We start from the raw sequence: 25976 nt of genomic DNA, 5'->3' as shown, positions 1-25976 counted from the left end.
TGGCTGCAGTAACGTGTCTCTGTCCATGCGGGGGCGCTCGCGGTCGAGTGCAGAATGAATGGGAGTCAATGGGGTTTCACCCGCAGAAATCCACTTTTCGCAGGATGTAATTTTTTGTCAAGTAATTTGAAAGTTACATTCAAAAGGGAGGGCTAAGATAATACACTCAGCTGAAAATTGCATTTTTAAGTTCACTAATCTGTTCTAAAAATCTGTTCAAAACTGTGATGACGTCACACAATAGCAGAATGCTAGCGTGTTCTGGCCAACAACGGCCTAACCTGTAAGAAATCAAAAGGACATAAGCACTCGTTCATTCGACTTTTGGCCTATAATCTATATTGAACTTGCGGAATCAACAATAAAATCTATGTTAATTTAACGACAAGCAAGTGAAAGAGACACTTTTAGCCGTTTAGCCCCATAGACTCCCATTCATTCTGCTCTCGCCCGTGATCACCTCCAGTGGAATTCTAATGGAACTGCAAACAGGATCTCCGTTAGACGGGCTCTGGTTCTCCTCAAAACGACACCTAGTTTTTTAGGGAACGTCAAAGATTTGGGAAAAAACTTCTTCCATCCTAAAATGTTTTCCACCATCACGTCTTACCAACAAGGTAAGATTTATATGAAGATAATTTAACAAGTAATGTGCAAATAGAATAAAAAAGCCTGTGGGCTGTACATACACAAATAAATCTATTTTATCAAGTCATCTATTTCATTATAGACCTTTATGAATGTCCGCTGGGTTGGGTTGGTGGTTTGATACTGGTCTAGCAGGTGGATCAGTAAAGCCATGCTATTTACCAGTTTAAAGCGAAGGTGTTGAAGTAATGATTTTAATCTAAATCATAAACAAAGAAACAGTTTGTTTTTTAAAGGTTAATTAAAAGTGCAGGATATGTAAAACAAACAGGAACCAAGTGACAAGAACATATACACACTAACACAGCAAACAGTAAGGCTTATGTACACACAGAAAACTAGATGAACAAGACACTGGTGCCAACAGTCAGGGATTAATGAAAGGAAAACCGTCTACAGCAACATCTAGCAAGATATGGGGTGAGGTGCCTCATGTGACTCAAGTTAGCCTTTTCCCGATGGTATGCGCTTTTTAAGCAAAATGCTTTTTAATTAGCTAATTTATTAAAAAGCTAAAAGCTAAATATTCAAATTGCTTAAGTATAGAAGATTGAAGTTTAAAAAAAAAAGATGGAACTTTTTTTAGCAAAAGGCTGCAACAATATAAAATTATGTAGGGCCTATTTCTGTTTGGGTTTGAACTTTACAGGTAAAGAAGGCAAAGATGGCATATTTGTCAGCGCAACTCAAGGCCACAAGAGGGCACACAGTCTCTTTTCATGCAACATAGACTATATATGTTTGTTAGCAAGTAACTTCCACAATATACTTTTGACACTACAAAAAGTATTTGCATATGGTGACAAATTTGATATCACTATTGATATATAATATGAATGCAGGGTAAAGGGGTTAAACTTTTATCACTTCCTTCCATAAAATTAATGTTGCTATATCAATATTGAATGATACTTTCTTACTAAATATGACTGTGAGCATGCACGTGACATTTAACTCTAAATGCAACGAAGTCTATGCAATTATTATATCTATGTGTTGTTAACTTCCATTTTGAAAATTGCAAGTAAATGTGTAAACACTAAACTCACATGATTTTATATATGCATATAGACAATTTCACTCAATCATTTACTATTTTGACTTTATTTATAAGAGGAAAACAGTCGTCTAGAATTGATCATGTCATCATCACTATCTTTAAGGAGAGCAGAAGCGTCCATAGAAGAGAATGGCATTGGAGGGATTATGCCGGATGAAGAAAACGAACGGGTGGTCTGCAATAAACATCATCGGAGAGGAGCGTATTCCGACGACGACGCCGGTGGCTCCAGCCGCTTCGGTTCCTTCCTCGTTGACTTCAACAAAGGCTTTATGGATCACCTTCGTCACCACCAGGTCCTTGTTGGAGGACATGCCTGAAAGATTCACCTTCTGCGGGTCAAACACATCCTCCATTCCCATGCTGATCAGAAGTCTCTTCATGTCGTATGTTTCCTCCAGCTTGAATCTGGGCAGAGATACTGCAGCCTCTTGTTGACGCATGTTGCTGGGTTTGGTCCACTGCATGAACTTCTCGTAGGTCAGTGCCTTTTCAATCTGGATAAGACAGTCATGTTAATGTACATACAAATTTTATAAATGTTTCTTAAAACCACATGAATGTATTTGCCATTAACCAATAATAAAACAACACACCATATACATGCTTAAAAATAAACATTCTGGTTACACTGACGTTCTACTAATTATAAGTAACTTTTCAACTACGTGTCAACTAACTCTCCTTGGAGTATTAGTATATTATAGTAGACTGCCAGTAGACTGTTAGGCTTTGGGTTAGGAGAATAAGTTTACTTGTAGTCGCCAAGTTACTTATAGTCAGTTGAATGCCTGTTGGGGGACCAAAAATATAAAGAGTTAGCAGATATTAAGCAGACAGTCTACTAATACTCTAATGACAGTTAGTTGACATGTAGTTGAAAAGTTACATATAGTTAGTAGAATGTCAAAATTGGACTATCGAAATAAAGTGTTAAAGGATTAGTTCACTTTTGAAAAAAACTTTTGCTGATAATTTACTCACCCCCATGTCATCCAAGATGTCCATGTCTTTCTTTCCTCAGTCGAAAAGAAATTAAGGTTTTTGATGAAATTGTTCCAGGATTTTTCTCCTTATAATGGACTTCAATGGGAACCAGGTCCAACCGAGGTCCAAACGACAGTTAATAACAGTTTCAGATGCAGCTTCAAATGTCTTTAAACGACACCAGACGATGAATAAGGGTCTTATCATGCGAAACGATCGGTTATTTCAAAACTTATTCCAAAAATGTAACTTTTCTAAGGACAAATGCTAGCCTTTCTCCATTCTGTGAGGCGCGTTTGCAACGTCACGTAATACGTAATTACGTTCAAAAGGTCACGGGCGACGTAGCCGGAAGTACAGAATCAAAATCGTCCGACATCGTTGTTTTACCTTTTAATTCCTTTTTTTGTAAACGGCGTTTGAGTTAGTTTGCACGTTCAACCTATGCGTTCAACTTGTAAACACTGACTCTGTACTTCCGGCTACGTCGCCCGTGACCTTTTGAACGTAATTACGTATTACGTGACGTTACAAACGCGCCTCACAGAATAGAGAAAGGCTAGCATTTGTCCTTAGAAAAGTTACATTTTTGGAATAAGTTTTGAAATAACCGATCGTTTCGCATGATAAGACCCTTATTCATCGTCTGATATCGTTTAAAGACATTTGAAGCTGCACTGAAACTGTTATAACTGTCGTTTGGACCTCGGTTGGACCTGGTTCCTATGGAAGTCCATTATATGGAGAAAATCCTGGAATGTTTTCATCAAAAACCTAAATTTCTTTTCGACTGAGGAAAGAAAGACATGGACATCTTGGATGACATGGGGGTGAGTAAATTATCAGCAAAAGCTTTTTCAAAAGTGAACTAATCCTTTAACACTTTAGCGTGAGAAATCGGGGGTGTGGCGTGAGAGCGTGATAATTGGCTCAATCGCGTGAGAGTTGGCAGCCCTGATTTAACATCCACCTTTTCATTCAACAAAAGGTTCTTTAGATTTTGAACTTCACACTGATCAACTGATCACAAAAAGTTTATTTAGGAAACCGAAATGTTTTTTTCTAAACTCTTAAAAATATAAGTTCATTATCTGCATTGATGGTTCAATGAAGTTCACACTTGGAACAAAAATAAATGGTTCTTGAAAGAAACCAATATGGCTCTTTCATTGCATATCTGCAAAATATCCCTTTAGGAGGCCATTTTTAAGAGTATTTACAAGCAGAGTCTCACCTTCTGAAGGCCAGTGGTGTCGTCTTCCATCTCGTTAGGAAGGATGATCAACATACTGAGATTCTTCCCGACATACGGCAGCTCCAGAACCTGACTGTTGATCTCTTCGATGAACCCCAGAGGAAACTGTGCCTTTTGATGCATCATCTTCACTGGTTTAGTTTTAGTCTACCAATTATCAATGGAAACACATTATTACCTCTCATATTTCCTGACTGTTACTGCACAAACAATTAAAAATATGGCAGAAAAAAACAAGAGCATGAAATCTCACCTTGTTCAGCTTAAACTGTCCATCTCTGGTGGCTTCCTGTGGGAATTTCTTCTCCCAGTTTCCCTTGAAGTAGATGGCGTTCACCAAAACCAGTCTCGTCATCGCATCGATGGCTCCCTGTGGCAACAAGTCCTTGATCTTCTCTAAAATACAAATGGACTTGTTCACTTTGAGCAGTGATTTGAACTGGTTGGGTTGATATTTTACTATATATCTCAACTCAAGAACCAATGAAATCAAACATGGCCCATGAAAAGACATTTTCTCTGAATATTAAGTGCTGCAAAAACATGAAAAAAACAAAACAAAACGTTTATTTGTAAGAGTGTGGAAATAAGTTTAAAATTGAGAGTAAGTTTATGCTGGATTTCACCTTGTGTTTTTTTCTCCACCCATTTGTTGATGTTGACGCGAGCCACCTCTGATTTGCCAATGAAGTCCACCTTCTCCAGTCCGGCTTCATAGTAGCTTTTTGCGTCATTGAGGAATTTCTGTAACACAGCAGGTGCAAATGATATTAGAGTTGAAAACATTTCCAGATACCTTTCCTTTAATAACATGAACAATATTTGATTCGAGTCTTACCTCAACAAACTGGTAGGATTGCTCTCCGTAGAGGCGGTTGGCAAGACTCAACGCATACGGGACTCCTGGTTTGTTCAGCTCACTCATAAACTTGTTGAAACTAGAATGAATTTGGTCCTCAGGTTTTTGTCCGGGTACCGGCTGAGGATGTTTCTGTTTGCATGAACGATATCAATCAGCTGCATTACAAATAGTAAGATCAATCAAAAAAACAACTACAGCAAATACAGCTGTTATGACAATCGTTAAGTCATGAGGTTATAGTGTTAATACTCATTCTGAACCTTGAGTTCGGCAGGTATCTCAAACTTCTGGGTTTGTTGCGCTGGGGGTTCATGTAGACCCTTGACGCCACATGTTATCTGGGGCTTTTGGGTTTGTTGCTGATGTCCTGGAGTCGCGGCGTCGGGTTTGGGAGGATTGTTAAAGCCCAAGACCTGCACAGCATTATTGTGGTTAGAATTAATAAAGATAACCTCACTATTCAGATAACTTCAATGTGAATGCTCTGCACAGATAGTTCAAAACACCGATGCACATCCAAGCCTTGATATGCGTTAGTATCTTTATTCAATTCAAATGACACAGACTGAACGTTAATTCACAACTGAAACTGTAACAACCCAAACAGCCCAACCCATCATGATCTTATTATGTGCTGGCCTGAAAAATAAAAAACTGCAACATTAGACTATGTTGATGATATTTTCTGTACATGCACAAATCTCTCATCATCGCAGGAAAAAATCAAACGAATTCTAAACGGAATCAAGAAACAATTTTTGAAATTTAAATTCCAAATTCCAAGTGAATGTTGAATTTTAACACAATAAATATTAATAATCCATTCAATGTATACAAATCTGTTATTTTGTTTAAACCGGCCATAAAACATACTAGATAAGTGTGAGATCACCTTAATCATCTGAGCCGCTGTGTTTCCTCTTGCACCGAGCGACACCATGGCCAGAGCCGAGGACATGCTGACAGGAGAGTAAAACACATTTCCTGATGCGTTTCCTCCGCTGATCTTCTTGAACAGGTTGAGGGAGAACTGTGTGTTTGCTGCAGTCAAAGACTCCATTTTCACTAGCTGAGGAAGAAATATTAGGTTGAATAAAAGCAGATTTAGAGGTGGACATATCTTCTTCATCATGACCCACAATCAAGTTCTATTATGAATCAAATGTTTAGAATTACTGTGCGAGTAAATCGCATACATATAAGTACCTCTAAAAGCAGTAGTCAGCAGAAATGATGAAGTTGCCCAGCGTGTCTGATGAGAATGAATCTGTGGTTATGGGTGTCGTTCTAATAAATGCTGCCTCACCCTTAAACACCCACACTTTATTCCGAATCCAGCCCTTCTAAGACCGAAACAGTTTCTGTAATTGATATAATAGCCCACTGACAAACTGAGTGCAATCATTTACGCTTCAAGACAGCCTGTAAAAATTGTCTATAGCACATCCTCACTGGTATAGTAACATTTGCACTGTTTATAGAACATTATCGGTTGTTTTCATTTTATCTGACGGCTCTATTGTCATTGTCATAAAAAAGTAATAATTTCTAAAAAATAAATTAATTTAAAAATAATAAAAAAAATTAAAAATAATTTAATTAAAAAAAATAATTGATTAGAAATTATGCATAATAAAATATTATGATAAGTGATATTTACCTTGATCACAATTAGAAGCTATTCACTGACTATTGTTTGGTGAACAAACAAAAAAACAAACAAAACATCATTAGTGTTGGTGGAAAGGACAACAAATCCACAGATTATAAAAATAAATGATGAGTACAGTTAAGTAACAGTTTTGATGATTCCTACTGAAGGATCTAGTCTTTGCTTCATCTTTTTTTTCCCCTGGACATGAATTGGAAACCCAACAAAAATAAAATAAAAGTGCAGAACATTGTAATGTAACATAATTATGTTGCTTTTTCCCACTGTAACCCTACACAACAGACATGCAACCCAATTTTCAGCCATGAATCACCATGAATTCATATGTTTATGGATTAAAGGATCACAAATATTAATCTCCTCAGTTTCTCCCGTCACTTTCCACACATTTAAACAGCCTTTTTTTTCCCAGGGTGTCATAAATAAGAATTGTTTTGGAAGTCAAATAAAGGTGAAATAAATGAAGTCAAATAAACAGCTGAATCACCTTGGGTGTTTCTGTGTAAAGTCACTTTTAGGTGTGCAAACATGATGTTGTCATTGATTGACAGGATATGTGCCAATAGCTTTGATTCAATTTTTTGATTTTACAACATATTCAGTTTTCAAGCTCTCCTTAGCTCTGTTTGTAAAGTTTTATCAGATGACTTAAACATCATCATTCAGAGATAATGATCAGGATCAGGTTCCAACGGGTAAAGAATGATGTCAAGGCCGTCAAATGTAATTCTTCTGATAAATGTGGAGTTTTAAACATCTTGTTGGTGGCTATAAGTCATGCTCAATCCTGTCAGGAAAGGCTTTAATTCACACAATGTGTACACTTGTGTTGACCCTTGGGTTTGTGGGGCCCCACCTGTAAACTGTCACAGGCAATGGTCCCAATTAATTTGCACACACCCCAGTCTGAGGACTTTACATTGTTAGAGGTTTATTTGCAGCTGTAATTCAACCAAACGGTGACAGAATTGTCATGTTTGGGTAAATAGCTCATTTAAAGGACAACTCCGGCGCGAAATGAACCTTTGGTCTAATTACACATTGCTACCTAGTCAACCGTTATCTGAGATTTGTTTTCATGATTGCCGAATAGTTAAAAATATTGCCGAATAGATAAAAATAGTTTTATCTCTAAAAACAGTTTAGCGTATAATGCTAGTATATAGTGCATAGAGTAATGACAAATAAAAATCGCTTGTTATTACCACTAACAAGGCTCAAAATAGCCCCACACCAACACGACAGCATAACAAGGGTCCCTACATTCAAACCGAAGCATTGAGAACTTTGTCAGTGTCCATACAGTTTAATAAGAAGATATTTTATACACACAGTCAACTTCGCGAATACAGGAAGAAGCCATCTTTGAAAAATAGTCCCTATCAGTCGATCTACGAGCGCCGATCCAAGTGCGCTGAACTGTGCAGAATCTCATATGATCCGTTGTTTCCAGAAGAAACACAAACCGTTTACTTCCCTTCAATATGTACACGTAGCCTACTGTTCGCGCTCACCTTATCACCTTATTCACATCTCACCAGCGCACTTGGATCGGCGTTCGTAGATCGACTGGTCGAGACTATTTTTCCAAGATGGCTTCTTCCTGTATTCGCGAAGTTGACTGTGTGTATAAAATATCTGCTTATTAAACTGTATGGACACTGACAAAGTTCTCAATGCTTCGGTTTGAATGTAGGGACCCTTGTTATGCTGTCGTGTTACTGTGGGGCTATTTTGAGCCTTTTTAGTGGTAAAAACAAGCGATTTTTATTTGTCATTACTCTATGCCCTATATATATACTAGCATTATACTAGCGTTATAGGGTAAACTGTTTTTAGAGATAAAACTATTTACATTCGGCAATCATGAAAACAAATCTCAGATAACGGTTGACTAGGTAACAATGTGTAATTAGACTTGAGGTTCATTTAGCGCCGGAGTTGTCCTTTAAAGAAGTCAAGCTGGGTTTTTGGAACAACTCTTTGGTTTTTAACAACATGCAAATGAAAGTTTGCATGCAGATGATTTGATTATTGGATGTTTGCAGTTGCCTGGGCTGTTGTGATTGGTTGATCTGGGTGCGACAGAAGGAGGATTTGGTTCCCAGGCATGAATAGCCATGCCAGAGCCCTCTGAATAATGGAAACTAGTGAAACTCAATGCAGCACATCAAGAGCGCTTGTTCTCAGAGGGATCTGCCAGTTCTGCATGTGATGCGAGTCTCTCCGAAATACAGGGTTTCTAAGTTACGACCGCAATGGTTTCAAGCCTTAATCTGGTCTGCATTTAAAAAAAATGTTGCATTGAAACGGTTTAAGCTCCAGGTTCAAATATACTGTATGTCTCAGGTTTAGTTATATGTCAATAAATGTAAAGGCTGTGCACTGAAAAGCTATAGTATGAAGTGATCAGCATCTGTTCCAAAGGTAAATGACACCTGAAAAGCATACATTTTTAATAATGTCTGTCTCCATATATTGCGTTGGATACTTCGGATCAGGTTAACAAGAAACAAGCTACAGGAAACTAATGTGTCAGGTGAAATTACACAACAAACATTATCATTCTGGTAGCTGGACTCTATGCGCTGGCCCATAGTCATTATGAAGCGCAGGTCAGCGACCCCCTCTTCTGAAAACACACAGAGGTAGAGGTCAACTTTAAACAACTTTTAAGATGTTTGTCTGATCTGTGGCCATTGATAATTTCAAATTAAAAGGGATGAATCTCACTAAAACATGTCCTGGTCACATTTATCCCATAAAAGAAGAAGAGTATGGGAAAAGGGATTTTTAAGATTTTTTTTTTGTATCGTGACATTATTTTAAAGACATTGTTTACCACAACTTCTCTTTACTGTAAAGTGGAAAAAAAAAAATCCTAATTATTTTATTTACATTGTATCATGATACATTTGTTATACTGTCTTTAATATTATTAAAATAAATCATTTTATTTTAGTAAAATAATTGGTGCAATTTTAGTAGCCTATTATTTCTTATTTGAAATGTTATGATGTGCGTTGCCAGTTTTAGTAATTTATTTTTATATTTCAATTTCAAGTTAATTCACAGAGGTAGGGGTTAACTTTAAACACCCCTCGGTTTGATCAACACTTTCTTTTTTTGCAGATGTTTGTCTGATCTGTGGCCATTGATAATTTCAAATTAAAAGGGATGAATCTCACTAAAACATGTCCTGGTCACATTTATCCCATAAAAGAAGAAGAGTATGGGAAAAGGGACTTTAAGATATATATATATTTTTTTTTTGTATCGTGACATTATTTTAAAGACATTGTTTACCCCAACTTCTCTTTACTGTAAAGTGAAAAAATCCTAATAATATTTATATTTTATTTACATTGTATCATATTTAGCCTATATATCATGATACATTTGTTATACTGCTTTTAATATGATTAAAATAAATCATTTTATTTTAGTAAAATAATTGGTGCAATTTTAGTAGCCTATTATTGCTTATTTGAAATGTTATGATGTGCGTTGCCAGCTTTAGTACTTTATTTTTATATTTCAATTTCAAGTTAATTCTAATTCAGTTTTAGTTTTGATAATTTTAGTATTTCAACTTATATCAGTTGCCAATTAAGGCAACATTTCTTAAGTTTTATTTCAGCTTTATTTCAATTAATAAAAAAAACTCAAAATTATTTTCGTGAGGAAGAAACTCTCACCTTATCACTTGTTGTTGATGTCACTTCTGCTGCTGTGTGTGTGGATTTACAAATCTGTGATTTACAAAACCATTTTCTAATAAAGGTACAATGTTAGTGATGTTGGGTCGTCGCTTGATATCCAATGCAAAAGTCCTAAAATGAAACCAGTTGAGAAACACTATGAAAATTTGAGGAAAATGTGCTTAATTATTACTTTCTTTTAATTTCAGGGTGAAAGGCTACGTATAACCTGGGCATGTTCATCTGTCGAGGTTTGTGTTTGTGTATTTAAAACCACATTCATTTTTTGGGTGTTTTCAAAAAGCAATTATTTAATAGTCTTTTGGATAATAATAACATAAAAAATAGCACAAGATCTGACCTTATTGGTGTCTATATATGTTCAATCCGCAGGGTTAATGTTACACGGCCTGCTCTTCGTAAAGCAGCCAACAATGAAGGCTCAACTAATAGCGGAGCTGCTTGAAATATTCAGTAGGAAACCCACACCTGTTTCCAGGTAAGCGATGCTGTGTGTGTGTGTGTGTTCACCTCTGCAACTGCCCCTGTCGTCTACTTCACAGTGAACTCAAGGACTCGACTAGCAGCCCGAATTTTCTTTTCATTCAAAGTGTCCGCATAAAGACAATGAGGAGAAGCTTGCTGAAAACTGATTGTCTTTCACAGATGGAACAGGAATATTGTTAGAGATTTTGTTCTTAACTCAGGCTGGGTGGCGTAGAGATATCTTGGATTGTTTTTGTGCACATCTGAGGAGTTTTTGAAGGTGTCCGCCATGAATCCCATGTGGAAAGTCTATAAGAGTAAAGTCATGAAGACCCTCAACCCGGATATGGACGAGGAACCGGTGGAAGAGGTAAATCCCAGAACAACAGCAGAAGGCAATATGGTGGTCAGATATGAGACATATTTAGGCCTATACATCCAAGATTTGTATAATGAATTTGAATTGCATATAAAATCCAAATTGCATCCTTTTGGATTACAGCGTTTTAACATAAACAAAATAATGTAATGTGATGCATATTTGTTAGTATGGATGAAATGGGTAAGATTTGTGCACTCAAAAGGAACTATTTGGTTTTATTCACATCATCATATTTTCAAAAGGCATTTGTTCATATTGCTTAGAATGTGTTAACTGTAAAAACAATTTTATTTATTCAGTTAAAAAGTATACGATTAGCTGTTGAACAAGCAATCGATTAGTATGTATGTTACAGAGATTGGATTAAAAGTTTAAAAAGATTACTTAAAAGTTTAGTTGGTTTATGTTAAATATATCCAAACGGTTTGAATTTTTATATGCAATTCAGTTGCATAAATCTTGAGTTTACACTCTTAGAAGAAATGGTTCTATTTAGAACCAGAAATGGTTCCATCCCCCGATTCACATATGGAACTCCAAAATGGTTCTATATAGAACCATTTTTTTTGGGTAAAAGGTTCTATTGGCCAACTATGGAACCCCAGGGTTCTATGGGGAACCCTTTTTTAAGAGTGTATAGAACCTTTTAGAGGTTCCAAATATGTAGCACTGATAGAACCTTTTAACGTTCTATAACCTTTTCGTCTAAGAGTGTTGGCCTAAATATTTTTGAGTGTGTTTATTTGGCAAATCTTTTAGCAAATATAACAGTTGTTTGTAATGAGCAAGATAAGTGAATGAATCTGAGGGAATGAGGAAAGAACAACTAAATCCAAAGTTTCAACTACCGTACAGTGGCAAATATTTATGCAGTTTTTCAGTGACCAAAGCAGGATTCCCAGTGGTGGATTTATTTTATATACATAATACAATTCTATGTATGATAGGCTACATCAGCCGGTCCAGTATATCAGTCTATTGCTAGTACTGGGCCTCTGAGCATGTGAATGAATATGCATCCACGCTATCAGTGCTCAACGTTAGATTTCTCCCAACATTACCAAAGAAATAATGTCACAGAATGCCTTAATCAAACACTTTAAATGCATTGAGTGAGATCCATATAAACTAAAATAAATGATCAAGCTATGTTTATTCTTATTTGATTATAGACCGTTTTGTCCTCACTTCCTTTAATATATGTTGAGTGGCTCGAGCATGTGTTTTTAAAGCACTAATGAATGCATTTCTGAGTTTCTGGATGCATTCGATTATTTGAAACATTCTTTCAGTATCTGATCAAGGGAAACCTTGCCCCGCTTTTCAAAGGCCCTGTAACGGGATCTGCAGGAGTCAGTGATAGGAATAGGATGGCATTCCAGTGGTTGACCGGAGACGGATAACATATTGGGTGTGTGTTGGACCTGTTGGCAGATTGATTCCCCACAGTTCTCGCCTGTCTGTGAAACCTCTCGCTTACCTGTGTGAACTTGCATCGTTTCCATAGTCTGCTACAACACACAACAATGCCAACAGATTACAACATCGTATTCAAGATGAACATCGGTGCATGCTTTTATTTTCTTTCAGCGCTGACTCTTAAATGCATAAAGTAAATGCATGATGGGAGTTGCTCCAAATTTATAACAGTAATTTAAAATATGTATTGTATTGCATGCTGGTCTTGCTGGATTTCCACTGGTCAAGCAGGAGTTTGATGGTTTTTACAGGGGCAATTTAATAGTTTTACTTTATTTTTATTCATTCTTGCATTAAAGTCGGCTTGGAGTAATAAAGATTATAGGCACATGAATTTAAAAATAAAATAACCATAAATGATTTACAACAAATCCTGCAATATTCCATAAAAAAATAAGAATAGTCAGTTTATTTCATGGTGACTTTAAAAGAACTTCATGTATATGTAAGCGCTGTAATAAGTGGTAATTGCAATCGCTACTTTAAAGAGATTTGATTTAATTAATAAAAATGAGTTTTGTTGCTATAAATCATTGTATTTAGGTGGATTCAATAATGTTAAGTAACAACTCTAAAAAAACAGTTTGTTCAGAGTACAGTGTAATTATGTAAATCACTTTATCCATCATTTGTTTTGACCTCTTACTGACCGTTAAGTCAGCTTCATTAGTGCTTTACAGATGCAGATTTACAGCTCTAAAAGAAAACACGTCATTGTTCAGCTTGTTAGTTCAGTTCCATTGTGAAGATCATTAATTATTAAATGAGCTCATTTTATCTTTAATGCAGTTCTGTAGAAAACACTCTTCAGTTCATATACAACAGAACAGTGTCAGTCAAATCAATAATATTAGAATATTAGTGTCCCCATTATAACTTTGTCTTTATTAATATGTGAAGGTCAGTGATGCGGCTGACGATATAATACCTATCCAGACGGATGAAGGACCCAATGCGATGACACAGCTGGCCAAGAGAGTAAGTTTTATTGAATACATAAGCACACGTCCACTGCACACTGTGAGAGTGCGCTTCAAACACAAACGTCATATTTGTCCACTAACATTAAAAAAAAAAAAAAATAGATGAATTAGTGTTTGTCACACTTTTCACAGGACATTTCATGTCTACAGCATATAGACATACTGATGTTTGTTGGTTTGAGTGTGTGAGTGTGTGTGTATTCCTCCTCAGATGCAGGGAGCCGGAGCCAAAGGTTGGAAAAGTGTTTCGTCTCTATTCACCCAGGATGATGAACACCAACTTCTGGAGGCGGAGAACCAGCCGGCAGCAGATCAGTGAGTGTTACGATGATGAAAAGACAAGTTTCAGTCAAGGTTCCTAAATTTGTGACAGAATTGATATTTGGACAGAAATGTATTCATTTGTTAAGGCAGAATATGTACAACTAAATTCAATGGAATTCAATGGCACCCTTTTTGTTAATACTTCAAATTTGGAACATAACTTGGTTAGACATATGGCTTTGATTTTATGGTAATTTTAGAGTAAAAAATATTTTGTAAAATATATATTTTATATAAAATAAAAACCATAGAACATGTCAAAGAAATGACTTCGCCATAAAAATATATTGTTGGTTTAACTTTAAAAAAATGCCTTAAAATTTTAAGTTCATTGAAATGTAAAAATTGAGTTAATACAATGAAGGAGATTGATTTAATCATCAGAAACTCAAAATATTATGTTATCTGAACCACATAAATTATTAAAGTTGATTTGACAAAAGAAAAAAAAATGTTCTTATAACAAATCATGAACATATTTTTTTTAATGTGTTGTAATCACTGTAGACTTTGCTTACATGATATCATACATCTCACAAGTTATTTGGGCTAAAACGACATGTAAACAAGAAGTGGGTTATATAGCCGGACGATATCGGGTCTATAGTTGGTGAAATGACAACTATCGCTTGCTATACTGTTGAAATCATACGCAAAGTTGAAATTATATTTTTGTAGAAAATGTGATACATTTATTTTTCAGGATTCTTTGATGAAAATAATTTATTTTTAACCTTATAAATGCCTTTACTGTCCATTTTGATGTATTAAATGCATCCTCGCTGAATAAAATGACTCAATTTCTTTGAACAATAGTGGTTATATTTCATGCAGAAACCTTAATTTAAACAGAAAGAATGTAATTGCTAGTACACATCCAACGCACATGGCACCCTTTAGCGTCAATATGAGACGTAATATGAGATATATATGGGCCAGAAGGCGCCTCCTAGTGGTCTAACCCTACCCGGGTTCTGGACTGGCTGCAGTAACGCGTCTCTGTCCATGCGGGGGCGCTCGCGGTCGACTGCAGAATGAATGGGAGTCAATGGGGTTTAACCGGCAGAAATCCACTTTTCTCAGGATGTAATTTTTTGTCAAGTAATTTGAAAGTTGCATTCAAAGGGGAGGGCTAAGATAATACACTCAGCTGAAAATTGCATTTTTAAGTTCACTTATCTGTTCTAAAAATCCGTTCAAAACTGTGATGACGTCACACAATAGCAGAATGCTAGCGTGTTCTGGCCAACAACAGCCTAACCTGTAAGAAATCAAAAGGACATAAGTACTCGTTCATTCGACTTTTGCCCTATTATCTATATTGAACTTGCGGAATCAACAATAAAATCTATTTTGATTTAATGACAAGCAGGTGAAAGAGACACTTTTAGCCGTTTAGCCCCATAGACTCCCATTCATTCTGCTCTCGCCCGCGATCACCTCCAGTGGAATTCTAATGGAACTGCAACCAAGATCATACACGACGGGGCTAATAGGAAGTGCCAAGGCTCTCCGGGGCTCTGGTTATATTGACGCTAAAGGGTGCCATGTGCGTTGGCAAAAGCGTCAGTATATGACGCCTTGGGATGAGAATGCGTTGGAGTTACTAGTATGTTTCCTTTATCGTCCATACAGTCCATTGGCAGTGAAGCCGGAGGAGCCTCCACGACCCAACAAGCGAAACACTGGATTCTGGGATAACTTTTCCACTAAGTGGCATCAGGCAGCTGCGATGAAGCAAGCGGAGGCCGAGGAGGCGGGAGGAGACGGCAGACAGGAGGAGGAGGAGAGCGGGGCGAGAGCTGAAGACGTCGAACACCGAGAGGAGGAGCAGGGAGATGGAGGCGCGGGGAACAGCTTCTCCAAGTACACCACACTCGCAGGAGGGAGTGACGACACACCGGCCTTCAAGTGGAACTTTGTGACCAGCAAACTGGCTGAGCTGAAGACCAAAAGCATGGCCAAGAGCAACTAGCCAACAGTGCTAGAGAACTAGAGAAGGGTTATCACAGTTCAGACCTCAGGGGCCACAGTGCTTCATATGAGCCTTATCGCACAGATGTGATCGCATTTCACCCGTTTAAACGCAGCGACCGTGACCGACACTGTGGCCTCCTCTGGCCTGGACTGGTTGGCATTCGTGTGGGAACTGCCGCTTACGGGAAACTCACACAAACGTCTGTTATTAAAGGTGATGTGTGTCATTTTTTGTGGAAAAAATACTGAAATTGCATGCTTCACCTGTAAAACATCAGGAAATTATGAGAGTTAATTAATAATATCTGGAGCATGTAGATGAACACTTGATGAAAAAAGGTATAGCTCACAAATAAGTTAAAATTAAGCTAATATAACAACTATTTTCTTTTTGTCAAGTGAAATCAGGTCCCTACAAGCACAATAACACACCCATAACTTATTTTTAATAATCATTATTTTTGCAAACATAAATTACACACTTCACTTAAAAAAGCAACACAGTAAATTGATTTATAGGAATGAGGGTATGTACTGTAGCAGGGAATGATGTCATAATGTGCGCAGATTTATTTTCATTAATTTATGTAATAGACATAAATCAATTCCTTACAAGTAGTTGAAGATTAAGCCCAATAATATAAAGCCCATCATCAAGATGAAATGTGATCTGAAAAACCCAGTGGAACAATCTCACCTCAAAAAAAAAAAAAAAAAATATTTTATATAATAATATCGTGTACAACACTTTTTGTGTGTATTTAGCAATGAAATTGATAAAGTTGGGGAATCTCTCATTTAATTTAATTTTATTGGGTGAAGGTTTACAGAATATGTGTCCGGTGTAGTTTATGCAGTGTTCTGTCTGTTTCATAATGTTTCATAACTCCTGAAGTGTGTATTTACACAATATCTCAAAGGTGCTTTGTGTCTGCTGTCTGTTCAAAGTTTGTTCTCACATTGATTGATTGATTTTTTCCTGCTTTGATGTTTTATTTTATGATACAATAAAGTTCTAAAAAAAACATGTAATGAGATTTTAATGCATTTATGACTAGGTGTGTTTACCAGTAGTGAACAGCAGGAGTCAGTGCAGGCCAGTGTTAATCCAGAGCTCACTAAAAGAACCGATTCAAAAGAATGATTCGCTAACGAACCGAACAGAGATGGTTTAGCTATAGCCTATAAACAGAAGCTTTTCTATTTTTAGTTTAATTCACATACTCACAAAGTCTGCACATCGTCATTTTAAAGGGTGTTTTACAGAGCATTTGACCTAACGTTAGTCAAACCGCCTTAAAAATCATAATAAATGAACGGGGCCTCCCTCAACAATAACGTTGGTAAGTAAACAGAATCTTTCTATCATTTTGTTCATGACAGGGTTTCCCTATTTGTATTGTACAACCAATAAACACCTAGTATTTTGGTGGAAACTGGCCCATGTGTGCTATATGGAGTCGCTCATGACTCGATTAGCTCAATATTGTCTCTGATTCTGAGGCTGATGATTGCAGATCCATGAGACAGACTTGAACTCCTGTTTTTATTGTCTCACAGTAATATAACCCGCTCTAAGCCTGTCATAACATATGGCTCCATGCAGGATCTGGATAGTTTATGGCCTGCAGGTCTGCTTTTCTCATACAGGTGATGTGAGAAGAGTTGCAGGCGTGCACCAATAACTCATTACAGCAGACAACCGAAGTGAAACGAATCAGAATGGATTGACTTTCAGTTTTAATAAAATAAATACTGTCTGTGTTCATGGTAACACTTATGTAGAACTTAAGTGTCTGTAACAAATGCAAACAGTATACAAAAACATGTGATTTTATAGCATAAAACGGATAGGTTATATTGTATACTTTGAAGATTATCACCTGTTATAATACATCTACAGTATATCATGCACTGCATTTTGGACCTGAAATCAATAGAGTTTCGTGTGTCTGGAATGGATAGGCCATATTTTTTAAATTGATTTATAATTACACAAATTACAATCTGTTATGTAAACAAATCCACTATTCAAATTGTATTTGTTGTACATTTATGCAGATTTATGAAATATATTTGTTAATTGTATTACAGTATTTTTTTGTAATGGATAATGATGCAAAATACACACACACACACACACACTCACACAAAAATATATAATTGTGGGGTTAAATGTGCGTAATTGTCGTGAACATTAATGCATGCAAAAAGTATGTAATGTCATCATCATCACTATTAATGCACCACTATTATAAACTGCATCCTTAAGCTCTGGAAAGACGTATTATTAAATGTATTATTATTATTAAAAATATGCATTTTGTTTATGCAAAATATTGCATTCATTGCAATATGCTTTTGTTCTTTTACTTTGTGATTTTAGATGAAATAGGCATGCATTTCCTTCTCATTCAGCCTAGAGTTTGTTGATGTCTCAGTCTTTTGTGAGGTAAGTCATCACCATGAGTGAAATTATAAGACACCCATATAATAAAACACATACCGGCTCAGCCCAGACTTTAGTCATCCGCACGTAAAACAGACAGACATGCCTGTTAGCACCTGTGGGTGACAGCGGCTCGTGACTCATATGAGTAGGCAACGGGTCCATCTGGAAGATCCCCGCACAAACACATTTGCCATTTTACCTTACAAACACAGAACCGCCTGAGGCCAGGTGTAGGTTCCCATGATACAGAGACACACACAGACACAAATACAATTACTACGGTGAACAAATGCTAGCTGTGACAGAGAGAAGTGTTGACCTCCTCACCTGAGCTTCTTCTCTGATGTGGCACAATTGCCCATTTGTTATCGTTTGATGTCTGAGTAAAATGCAACAGGACTATACTCTTTAGTGGCTTTCCTTTCAAATAAGCTTTGGCTGTGATTTTTTTTTTTTTAGGGAATAGCTGAACGTGGGAAGAAAATGCGTTGGTTATTTATGCAGCCAAGCCTCTAGGCCACAGGATACGCGTCCTGAGAAACTCTCAGCTGTGCTTTTCTGCTTGTTCATAGATTTCAGGAGATTACCGGCACTTTCATCCCCGCATAATGCTTACAGAAATTTTAGAAGTGTGGGGAAAGTTAAATAGCCTAGAGGTGCTTATGAATATGCTTTCCCATGAATCAAAAATAAATTAAGATTTTCATATTAAAAGAGAGGGAAAATTGGTTCTGAGAATGAATTTTGAGCCAATTTTAACATTATAAAATGGGCCCATTCACACCAAGAAGCATAACTATACCATGTACTGCCCCACAACAAATGATAGCATTATGTTTATTACAAGTGCACTCCGTGGTTTTGTCGCCTGCTGCTTTAAAGGGATAGTTCACTTTGAAATTAACTTTTGGTATGTTTTATCTAACCTCAAGGGCATCCAAGATGTAGGTGTCTTTGTTTCCAAAGCTTTTTCACTTTTGATATTTTTAGGTCAAACCGTTCTTGTCTGTCATATAATGGAGGTCTATGGTCACCACCTCAAAGAGCATGCACAGAGAAGTCCAGATTAAACATGATTTAATGACTCATAAATGTAAGTACACATTGATGACCTAAGACACGAAACAAGCGGTTTGTGTGAGAAAATGAACAGTATTTATATCGTTTTTACCTCTTGTAATCACAGGCACAAAGCGCCGGCGCCCTCAGATCGTGGCTGTGGTTACAAGAGGTAAAAACTATATAAATACTGTTCGTTTTCTCACACAAATCGCTCGTTTCGTGTCTTAGGCCATCAACGTGTACTTACATTTACGAGTCATTAAATCATGTTTAATTTGGACTTCTCTGTGCATGCTCTTTGAGGTGGTGACCATAGACCTCCATTATATGACTGACAGACAAGAACGGTTTGACCTAAAAATATCAAAATTGAAACTACTGTGGAAACAAAGACACCTACATCTTGGATGCCCTTGAGGTAAGATAAAACATACCAAAAATTAATTTCAAAGTGAACTATCCCTTTAAATGTTTAAACTCTTAAAGCAGGATAGATTCTGATTGATCACCTGGAATAGATTGTTCGGAAAGTGATGGAATATATTTTCTCTTTTCCGTTATTGTTATAGTTGTGGTGTGGACTTTTCAAACTTGTTGGATTTTTAGTACTACATATTTTTTTAGACCTTGATGCGAATGAGCATTAAGACTAAGTTATTTACATAAATGAAGAGGAAGTTATAGGCTGAAGAACAACTTGCGAAAGTGCGAATTGGCACAAACATGTCCTGGAGAAAAAAAACTCTCCTGAAGCCTCTGCTTCTCTGGAAAATGTGACCTAGTTTGCGTGCAAGGGACCCGACAACGTTTCAAATTGATTTCTCTGTATGTTATTAGTCCATTTTTCTGTCATGGACATCAGACTCAGGAATACGCTTCAAGGGAAGTGAATGGGAATCATGGGAGGCCGGCTTTTTCCCCATGACACTCATTCACAAATCAATATTGATTTTGTTATTTGTGCATTGCCCATAAACATGAATATTGATGTGCTCTTATTACTTGGGCGCTTCGATCTGAAATATGTGTCAGGGTTGTCAAAAATTTTGAGTTAAAGGGTTAGTTCACCCAAAAATGAAAATTCTGTCAGTATTTATTTACTCACCCTCATGTTGTTCCAAACCTCTATTTGTTCTGCTATACACAAAGGAAGATATTTGGAAGAATGTTTTAATCAAACAGATCTCATTCCCCATTGACTACCATAGTAGGAAAAAAATACATACTATGGTAGTCAATGGGGAATGAGATCTGTTTGAAATCTTCCTTTGTGTTCAGCAGAACAAATAAACACATAGAGGTTTGGAACAACATGAGGGTGAGTAAATACTGACAGAATTTTCATTTTTGGGTGAACTAACCCTTTAAGGTTCAGTCATTGAAATAAAGCTAAAATAATATTAGATGGAAAAACTCAAACCTAGACACTGAAATAGGCTAAATAATTTTGAGCCCTAAAATGATTAAAACAAAAGTAAATTATTAAAAATTAAGAAATATAAAAAATGAAATAGTATATAAATAATACTGAGATGTTCGTGAATTGTTGCATTTTCTGAATTAAAACAACAGTAGAGCAGGAGGATCTAATGGCATGTGCATTTTTGTGCAAAGCATGTTTAAGGCCTTACATTTGAGCATTGTTAGCAGTTCCTGCATGTGTTAAAGTTTGTTGTGTGTTTGTTTACTGTATTTCAGGATGAGAGTGTGTCTTTGACCCTTCTCCCCACTGCTTCAAATCCACGCTGGTGTCCTTTTACTGTTTCTACAGCTGTTTGGGATGTTGTCTTTACTTTGCACCCGTGCTGCTAATATAGCTTTAAATCCCCTTCCCCCGGTTCCCTACAATCCTCTAAGAGTCAGAATGAGACCTAGGACAGCATGAGTCTCACTAGTGACAAGACTTGTGGCCATTTCTATAACACCAAAGGACAGGATAAAACTGAGTAATAATCCCAAACCAGTGACATAAATAAACTTCCCCCCTTTAAATTTATTCCAGGGGCATTCCCATTCCCATTTTACACTTTTTTTGATTTCATCAAAAACACAAGGTTTTTGATGAAAACAATCCAGGATTTTTTCTCCATATAATGGATTTCAATGGGAACCAAACGGTTCAAGGTCCAAATGAGAGTTTCAGTGCAAACTACAAACTGTTTAAAGGGCTTTAAACGATTCCAGACGATGAATAAGGGTCTTATCAAGCGAAACGATCGCTCATTTAAAAAATAAATAACAAAGTTTAAGTTTTATAAGCTCAAATGCTCGCCTTGCTCTGTTCTGGGATGCGCTTTCATGACTCCTGTTCGAACTTGTTCATCAAAATGAACAAATCTTTTTCTGAGTCAATTCATTTGTTTTGTTCGTTGAATGAACCAATTCACTCGGAAAAAGATTTGCTCATTTTGATGAACGAGTTCGAACAGGAGAGTCACGAACGCGCATCACAGAACAGAGCAAGGCGACCGTTTGAGCTTATAAAACTTAAACTTTGTTATTTACTTATTAAATGAGCGATTTGCTTGATAAGACCCTTATTCATCATCTGGAATCGTTTAAAGCCCTTTGAACAGTTTGCACTGAAAGTGTCTTTTGAACCTTGAACCATTTGGTTCCCATTGAAGTCCATTATGTGGAGAAAAATCCTGGAATGTTTTCATCAAAAACCTTAATTTCTTTTCGACTGAAATTTCACTTAAATTTCACTTAAATGGCAATGATAATTACCTATTAATTGTTATTTAAGTGAAATTACTGAACTTAAATATACAAGTTTGATAAACATCATCATTAAAGATGAAAATTTCAAATGGCATTTAGAGGCTTTTGCATCTGAACTCTTCAAATACTGTGAATTCAGACATACTTCTTTTGCCACATACAGTTTTGCACCTACTTTATATCAGGGATGTATGCGATTCTGGACGCAGCCGTTGATTTACTCATTCAACTGATTCGTTTGATTGAGAATCGTTTAGGAACGAGGCGAGTTATGAAGCGCTGAATGAAACTTTCGCCCCTGTGTGTTGATTGGAGATGCAACTGTTGCGGCTTTGTTTGGATTTTTGATTGTCTTTTTTGCAAAATACGGTAAAACATTCTTAATTTAATATAAACTTTAACACTATTTATTACCATTGGATACAGCTATACATATAAAATAGTGATGATCCTAAAAGGAGGACAATGGCTTGGCATTGGATATGGCATTTGAAACCAGGCTGAAAGACTTCTTGATGCTTATATACACCGTACTCGGCAGTGCCTGGCGCTGCACGGCCTTTAACAGAAGGAAGATCTCAACTATCCGCCTCTATTTTCACCTATCCCATAATCTGCTCAGGGTCAAGCATCCCCTCCTGTCCGGCCTGTCAGCAACAAGTCATTACAAACAGAGTTCCTCATGACATTCCTCTGTGTGTGTTTGCAAGCTCAGCAGTGAGTTAGGGTTACTTTGATATGAAAATCACCTTAGGATGTGTACAGTATTTAAAAAAGTTCACATCTGAAATACTCAGTAGAAATCGCCATAATTAGCCATTTATGTCCAGGTGTGTGACAGCGCCTCCGGCGACAGCAGCCTGTTGTTTGTGTCGTGGACAGATTAGATTGAGATAACAGGTCTTTTTTCCCGATGTGGCTGGCGTGATTGACTGAGAGGTTTTAAGTGTTTGTGGCGTTTTCCCCCACGGGGTAACTGACCCTGAAGTAATAAACACACAGCTCGGTTTAGCTGTTCACTTCATTAACCCTTAGAGACTCTCTTTTTCTCTAACAACTTAAAGAGCATAATGCAGGCAAAAAAAAAAAAAAAATCTAAATTTATTGATAACCTTGTATGAAAATACCATATGAAAGTTAATGCAGCATTTAAAATGTTTTAAAACAACTCAAGGGCACTAATTTAGTAGATAAAGCCTTTATTCTTTGTCTGGTGTCGTTTAAAGCCCTTTGAAGCTGCACTGAAACTCTCATTTGGACCTTGAACCGTTTGATAAGTCCATTATATGGAGGAAATCCTGGAATGTTTTCATCAAAAAAACCTTAATTTCTTTTCGACTGAAGAAAGAAAGACATGCACTGTAAAAAATAATCCAGTAAAAAAACGGGAAACTACTGGCAGCTGTGGTTGCCAGCATCATACCGTAACTATACGGTGTGTTACTGTTTTTGTGTTCGAGCATAGAGCTGTTAAATTAAAGTTTTGTACTGTAGATGAATATACGGTATTTAGCTGTTAATTTAAAAAACAGTAACACACAGTATTTTTACGGTATAATGCTGGCAACCACAGCTGCCAGTAGTTTACAGTTTTTTTACAGGATTATTTTTTACAGTGTGGATGACATGTGGGTGAGTAAATTATCCGCTAAATTTTTTTTTTTTTATTAAAGTGAACTACTCCTTTAACCTGCTGTTTTATGTCGTTTTAAACCCACAATATGTTACTTAATTATTATTGTTGTCAATAATTATAACGTATGCTATTTAGCTATTTGTTTTAAACGACTTTGCTTCAATAGGCCCATACACAATCATGTGCATTTCCATATGAATTAGTTCAGTTAAAAAATAATAAAAATCCTGATATATTTTGGAAATATGAAGGGAAGATTTTGGGCTGGCTGTTTGGTAATCATGTTTTTGCTCTGGCAAAATTTGTAGAAAAAGCCTGGTGTTTACGGCAAAGTATTCTGCATCCCGTATGATATCCCGTATGTCATGTATATTTATTTTGATGGTTTAGTTATATTATGCTGGAGATTCTGCCTTATATCACGTGGCTATTTTGGTGATATGTGTGAAGCTGTTGTGTCTAATAAGCCCATGAGGGCTGGGCACCATAAAAGGTGTTTGACACGTAAATAAACAATTCAATCAATCAATCAAAAAATCCATATTGCCTAAGGTGTGTCGCGCAAACGATGGGTATTTGTGAAACTAATGAAAGCAAAGCCTCATTTCTCTACAGGATATTAGTTGCAATGAATTCTTACTCAGACTGCTAATGAATTCCTGCAAGCTTGTTGCTTAGTGCCTACATATAGGCTGGATTCAAAGAACAATGGTTATATTAAACTCTATTTTTAAATGTAAGCATGCATTGTCCAAGTGTGATTTTTAAAATCAAGTTTCTTAAAAGTAAGCACAATTATCATGCATATATTTTAGTATGTACCTTCTTTATGGAGCATGTCTTGGTTTTGGAATAGAGCTGATGTCTATCTCATTATACAGGGCAAATGGACCACATTTAGAAGAGCGAGTCAGCTGTTTCGCCCTGCCACAGTTAAAGGTAAAATCTCATTCATCATGGCCCAAATGGCACTATTATACAATTGTAAACATGTTCTGATTGTGAAGCGTGTTGCTCTAGCTGTCTGCCATCAGGGGGTTTGCTCTGGTGAAGCTGTGTGAGGGATGCGCTCCTGTGTCACGCTGACCAGGGTTAAATACAGAACTGCTCACCCCAAAAACTGTGGGCGAGGTCACACCCCAACGAGTCTTTGATGCGTCTTTGCTCATTTGAGCGCTGCAGATTCAAGCAGGGACACACATGTGCACACAAACAAACACAGATGGTCTTTTCCCTTGGAAAACATATGGACTTTTTCCAGGTCTTGGAGCTAAACGGGCTGATTCCCCCTATCTCCTGGCCATCTGATTTAACCTTTCCAGAAGTACCTGATCCCCCAGAGTAAAACCATTAAAGCCCAGCGTGACCGGCCTCTAGACTGTGGGAACTGCACTGTTGACTCTTGCCCCATAAAAACTGCTTGCAATTACAGAGAAGGACAACCAGATGTAATGAGAGGAAGTCCAACGGCCCATCACTGCCCAGTGCTTTATAATCAAACTCGGCAGACTTTGAGGTGAGTGGGAATGGGTGATAGCATTTATTTGCTTTTTGATTCCATTCCATGTATGAAGGCTGGCATCGCTTTATATAGTATATTGCTAAAGTGTTGAGGATTAGGGCCAAGCAATAATAAAAAAATAAAACCATCTCGAGATTAAAGTCACTATAATGCGAGATTAAACTTTGAGAATAAAGTCGAAATACAATCTTGAGAATAAACTCATTAAATATCGAGAATAAAGCCGCTGTGTTTCGAGAAAAAACTCGTTAAATTTCAAGAAAAAAAGTCAAAATACAATCTTGAGAATAAACACAGTAAATATCGAGAATAAAGTTGTTGTGTTACAAGAAAAAAAGTCGAAATGAAATGTTTATTCTAACGATTGTTTCGACTTTTTTCTCGAAACACAACTACTTTATTCTCGAAATTTACCAAAAGTTTTTTTTCTCGAAACACAACTACTTTATTCTCGAAATTTAACACGTTTTTTTCTCAAAACGCAACAACTTTATTCTCGAAATGTAACGATTTTTTTTCTCAAAATGCAACGACTTTTTTCTCGAAATTTAACGATTTTTTTTCTCGAAACACAACTACTTTATTCTCGAAATTTAACAAGTTTTTTTCTTGAAACACAACGACTTTATTCTCGAAATTTAACAAGTTTTTTTTCTTGAAACACAACGACTTTATTCTCGAAATTTAACGAGTTTTTTTTCTTGAAACACAACGACTTTATTCTCGAAATTTAACAAGTTTTTTTTTCTTGAAACACAACGACT

At 36.6% G+C, this 25976-nt stretch overlaps 2 protein-coding genes and 1 long non-coding RNA gene across 7 annotated transcripts in view; 2 read left to right on the top strand and 1 right to left on the bottom strand.

Annotated features, from left to right (window-relative positions):
• Positions 1–1544: 1544 nt before the first annotated feature.
• LOC120491218 (leukocyte elastase inhibitor) overlaps positions 1545–25976 on the bottom strand; it is an 81950-nt gene continuing 57518 nt past the window's right edge. The window contains exons 2-9 of one of the 3 annotated variants that reach the window (XM_089118065.1): positions 6019–6173; positions 5705–5881; positions 5073–5225; positions 4789–4941; positions 4577–4694; positions 4204–4346; positions 3930–4097; positions 1546–2205 (exon numbers count right to left, since the gene is read on the bottom strand). In XM_089118065.1, the coding sequence (XP_088974191.1) occupies positions 1807–2205; positions 3930–4097; positions 4204–4346; positions 4577–4694; positions 4789–4941; positions 5073–5225; positions 5705–5872 (1302 nt within the window). In that variant the 5' untranslated portion in view covers positions 5873–5881; positions 6019–6173 and the 3' untranslated portion in view covers positions 1546–1806. Of the gene's footprint in view, positions 2206–3929; positions 4098–4203; positions 4347–4576; positions 4695–4788; positions 4942–5072; positions 5226–5704; positions 6227–25976 lie in introns of those variants that run through there. The other 2 variants (XM_089118063.1, XM_089118064.1) reach the window with 2 other exon arrangements.
• On the top strand, positions 10355–15956 carry LOC120491108 (uncharacterized protein C1orf232). Its single transcript, XM_039688708.2, has 6 exons — positions 10355–10436; positions 10579–10684; positions 10749–11041; positions 13433–13510; positions 13727–13830; positions 15475–15956. The coding sequence occupies exons 3-6, from the start codon at positions 10961–10963 to the stop codon at positions 15812–15814; spliced, it is 603 nt and encodes a 200-aa protein (XP_039544642.2). The 5' UTR covers positions 10355–10436; positions 10579–10684; positions 10749–10960; the 3' UTR covers positions 15815–15956.
• The window catches only part of LOC120491234 (uncharacterized), a 14489-nt gene continuing 5481 nt past the window's right edge, over positions 16969–25976 (top strand). The window contains exons 1-3 of one of the 3 annotated variants that reach the window (XR_016145877.1): positions 16969–17159; positions 24572–24629; positions 25123–25206. This is a non-coding gene — a long non-coding RNA (uncharacterized LOC120491234). Of the gene's footprint in view, positions 17160–18201; positions 18269–24571; positions 24630–24710; positions 25207–25976 lie in introns of those variants that run through there. The other 2 variants (XR_016145875.1, XR_016145876.1) reach the window with 2 other exon arrangements.

This window comes from Pimephales promelas, chromosome 12 (assembly GCF_988280905.1).
Source record: "Pimephales promelas chromosome 12, fPimPro1.hap1.1, whole genome shotgun sequence".
Classification (NCBI taxonomy): Eukaryota; Metazoa; Chordata; class Actinopteri; order Cypriniformes; family Leuciscidae; genus Pimephales; species Pimephales promelas.
This window is presented reverse-complemented; position numbering and strand designations above follow the sequence as displayed.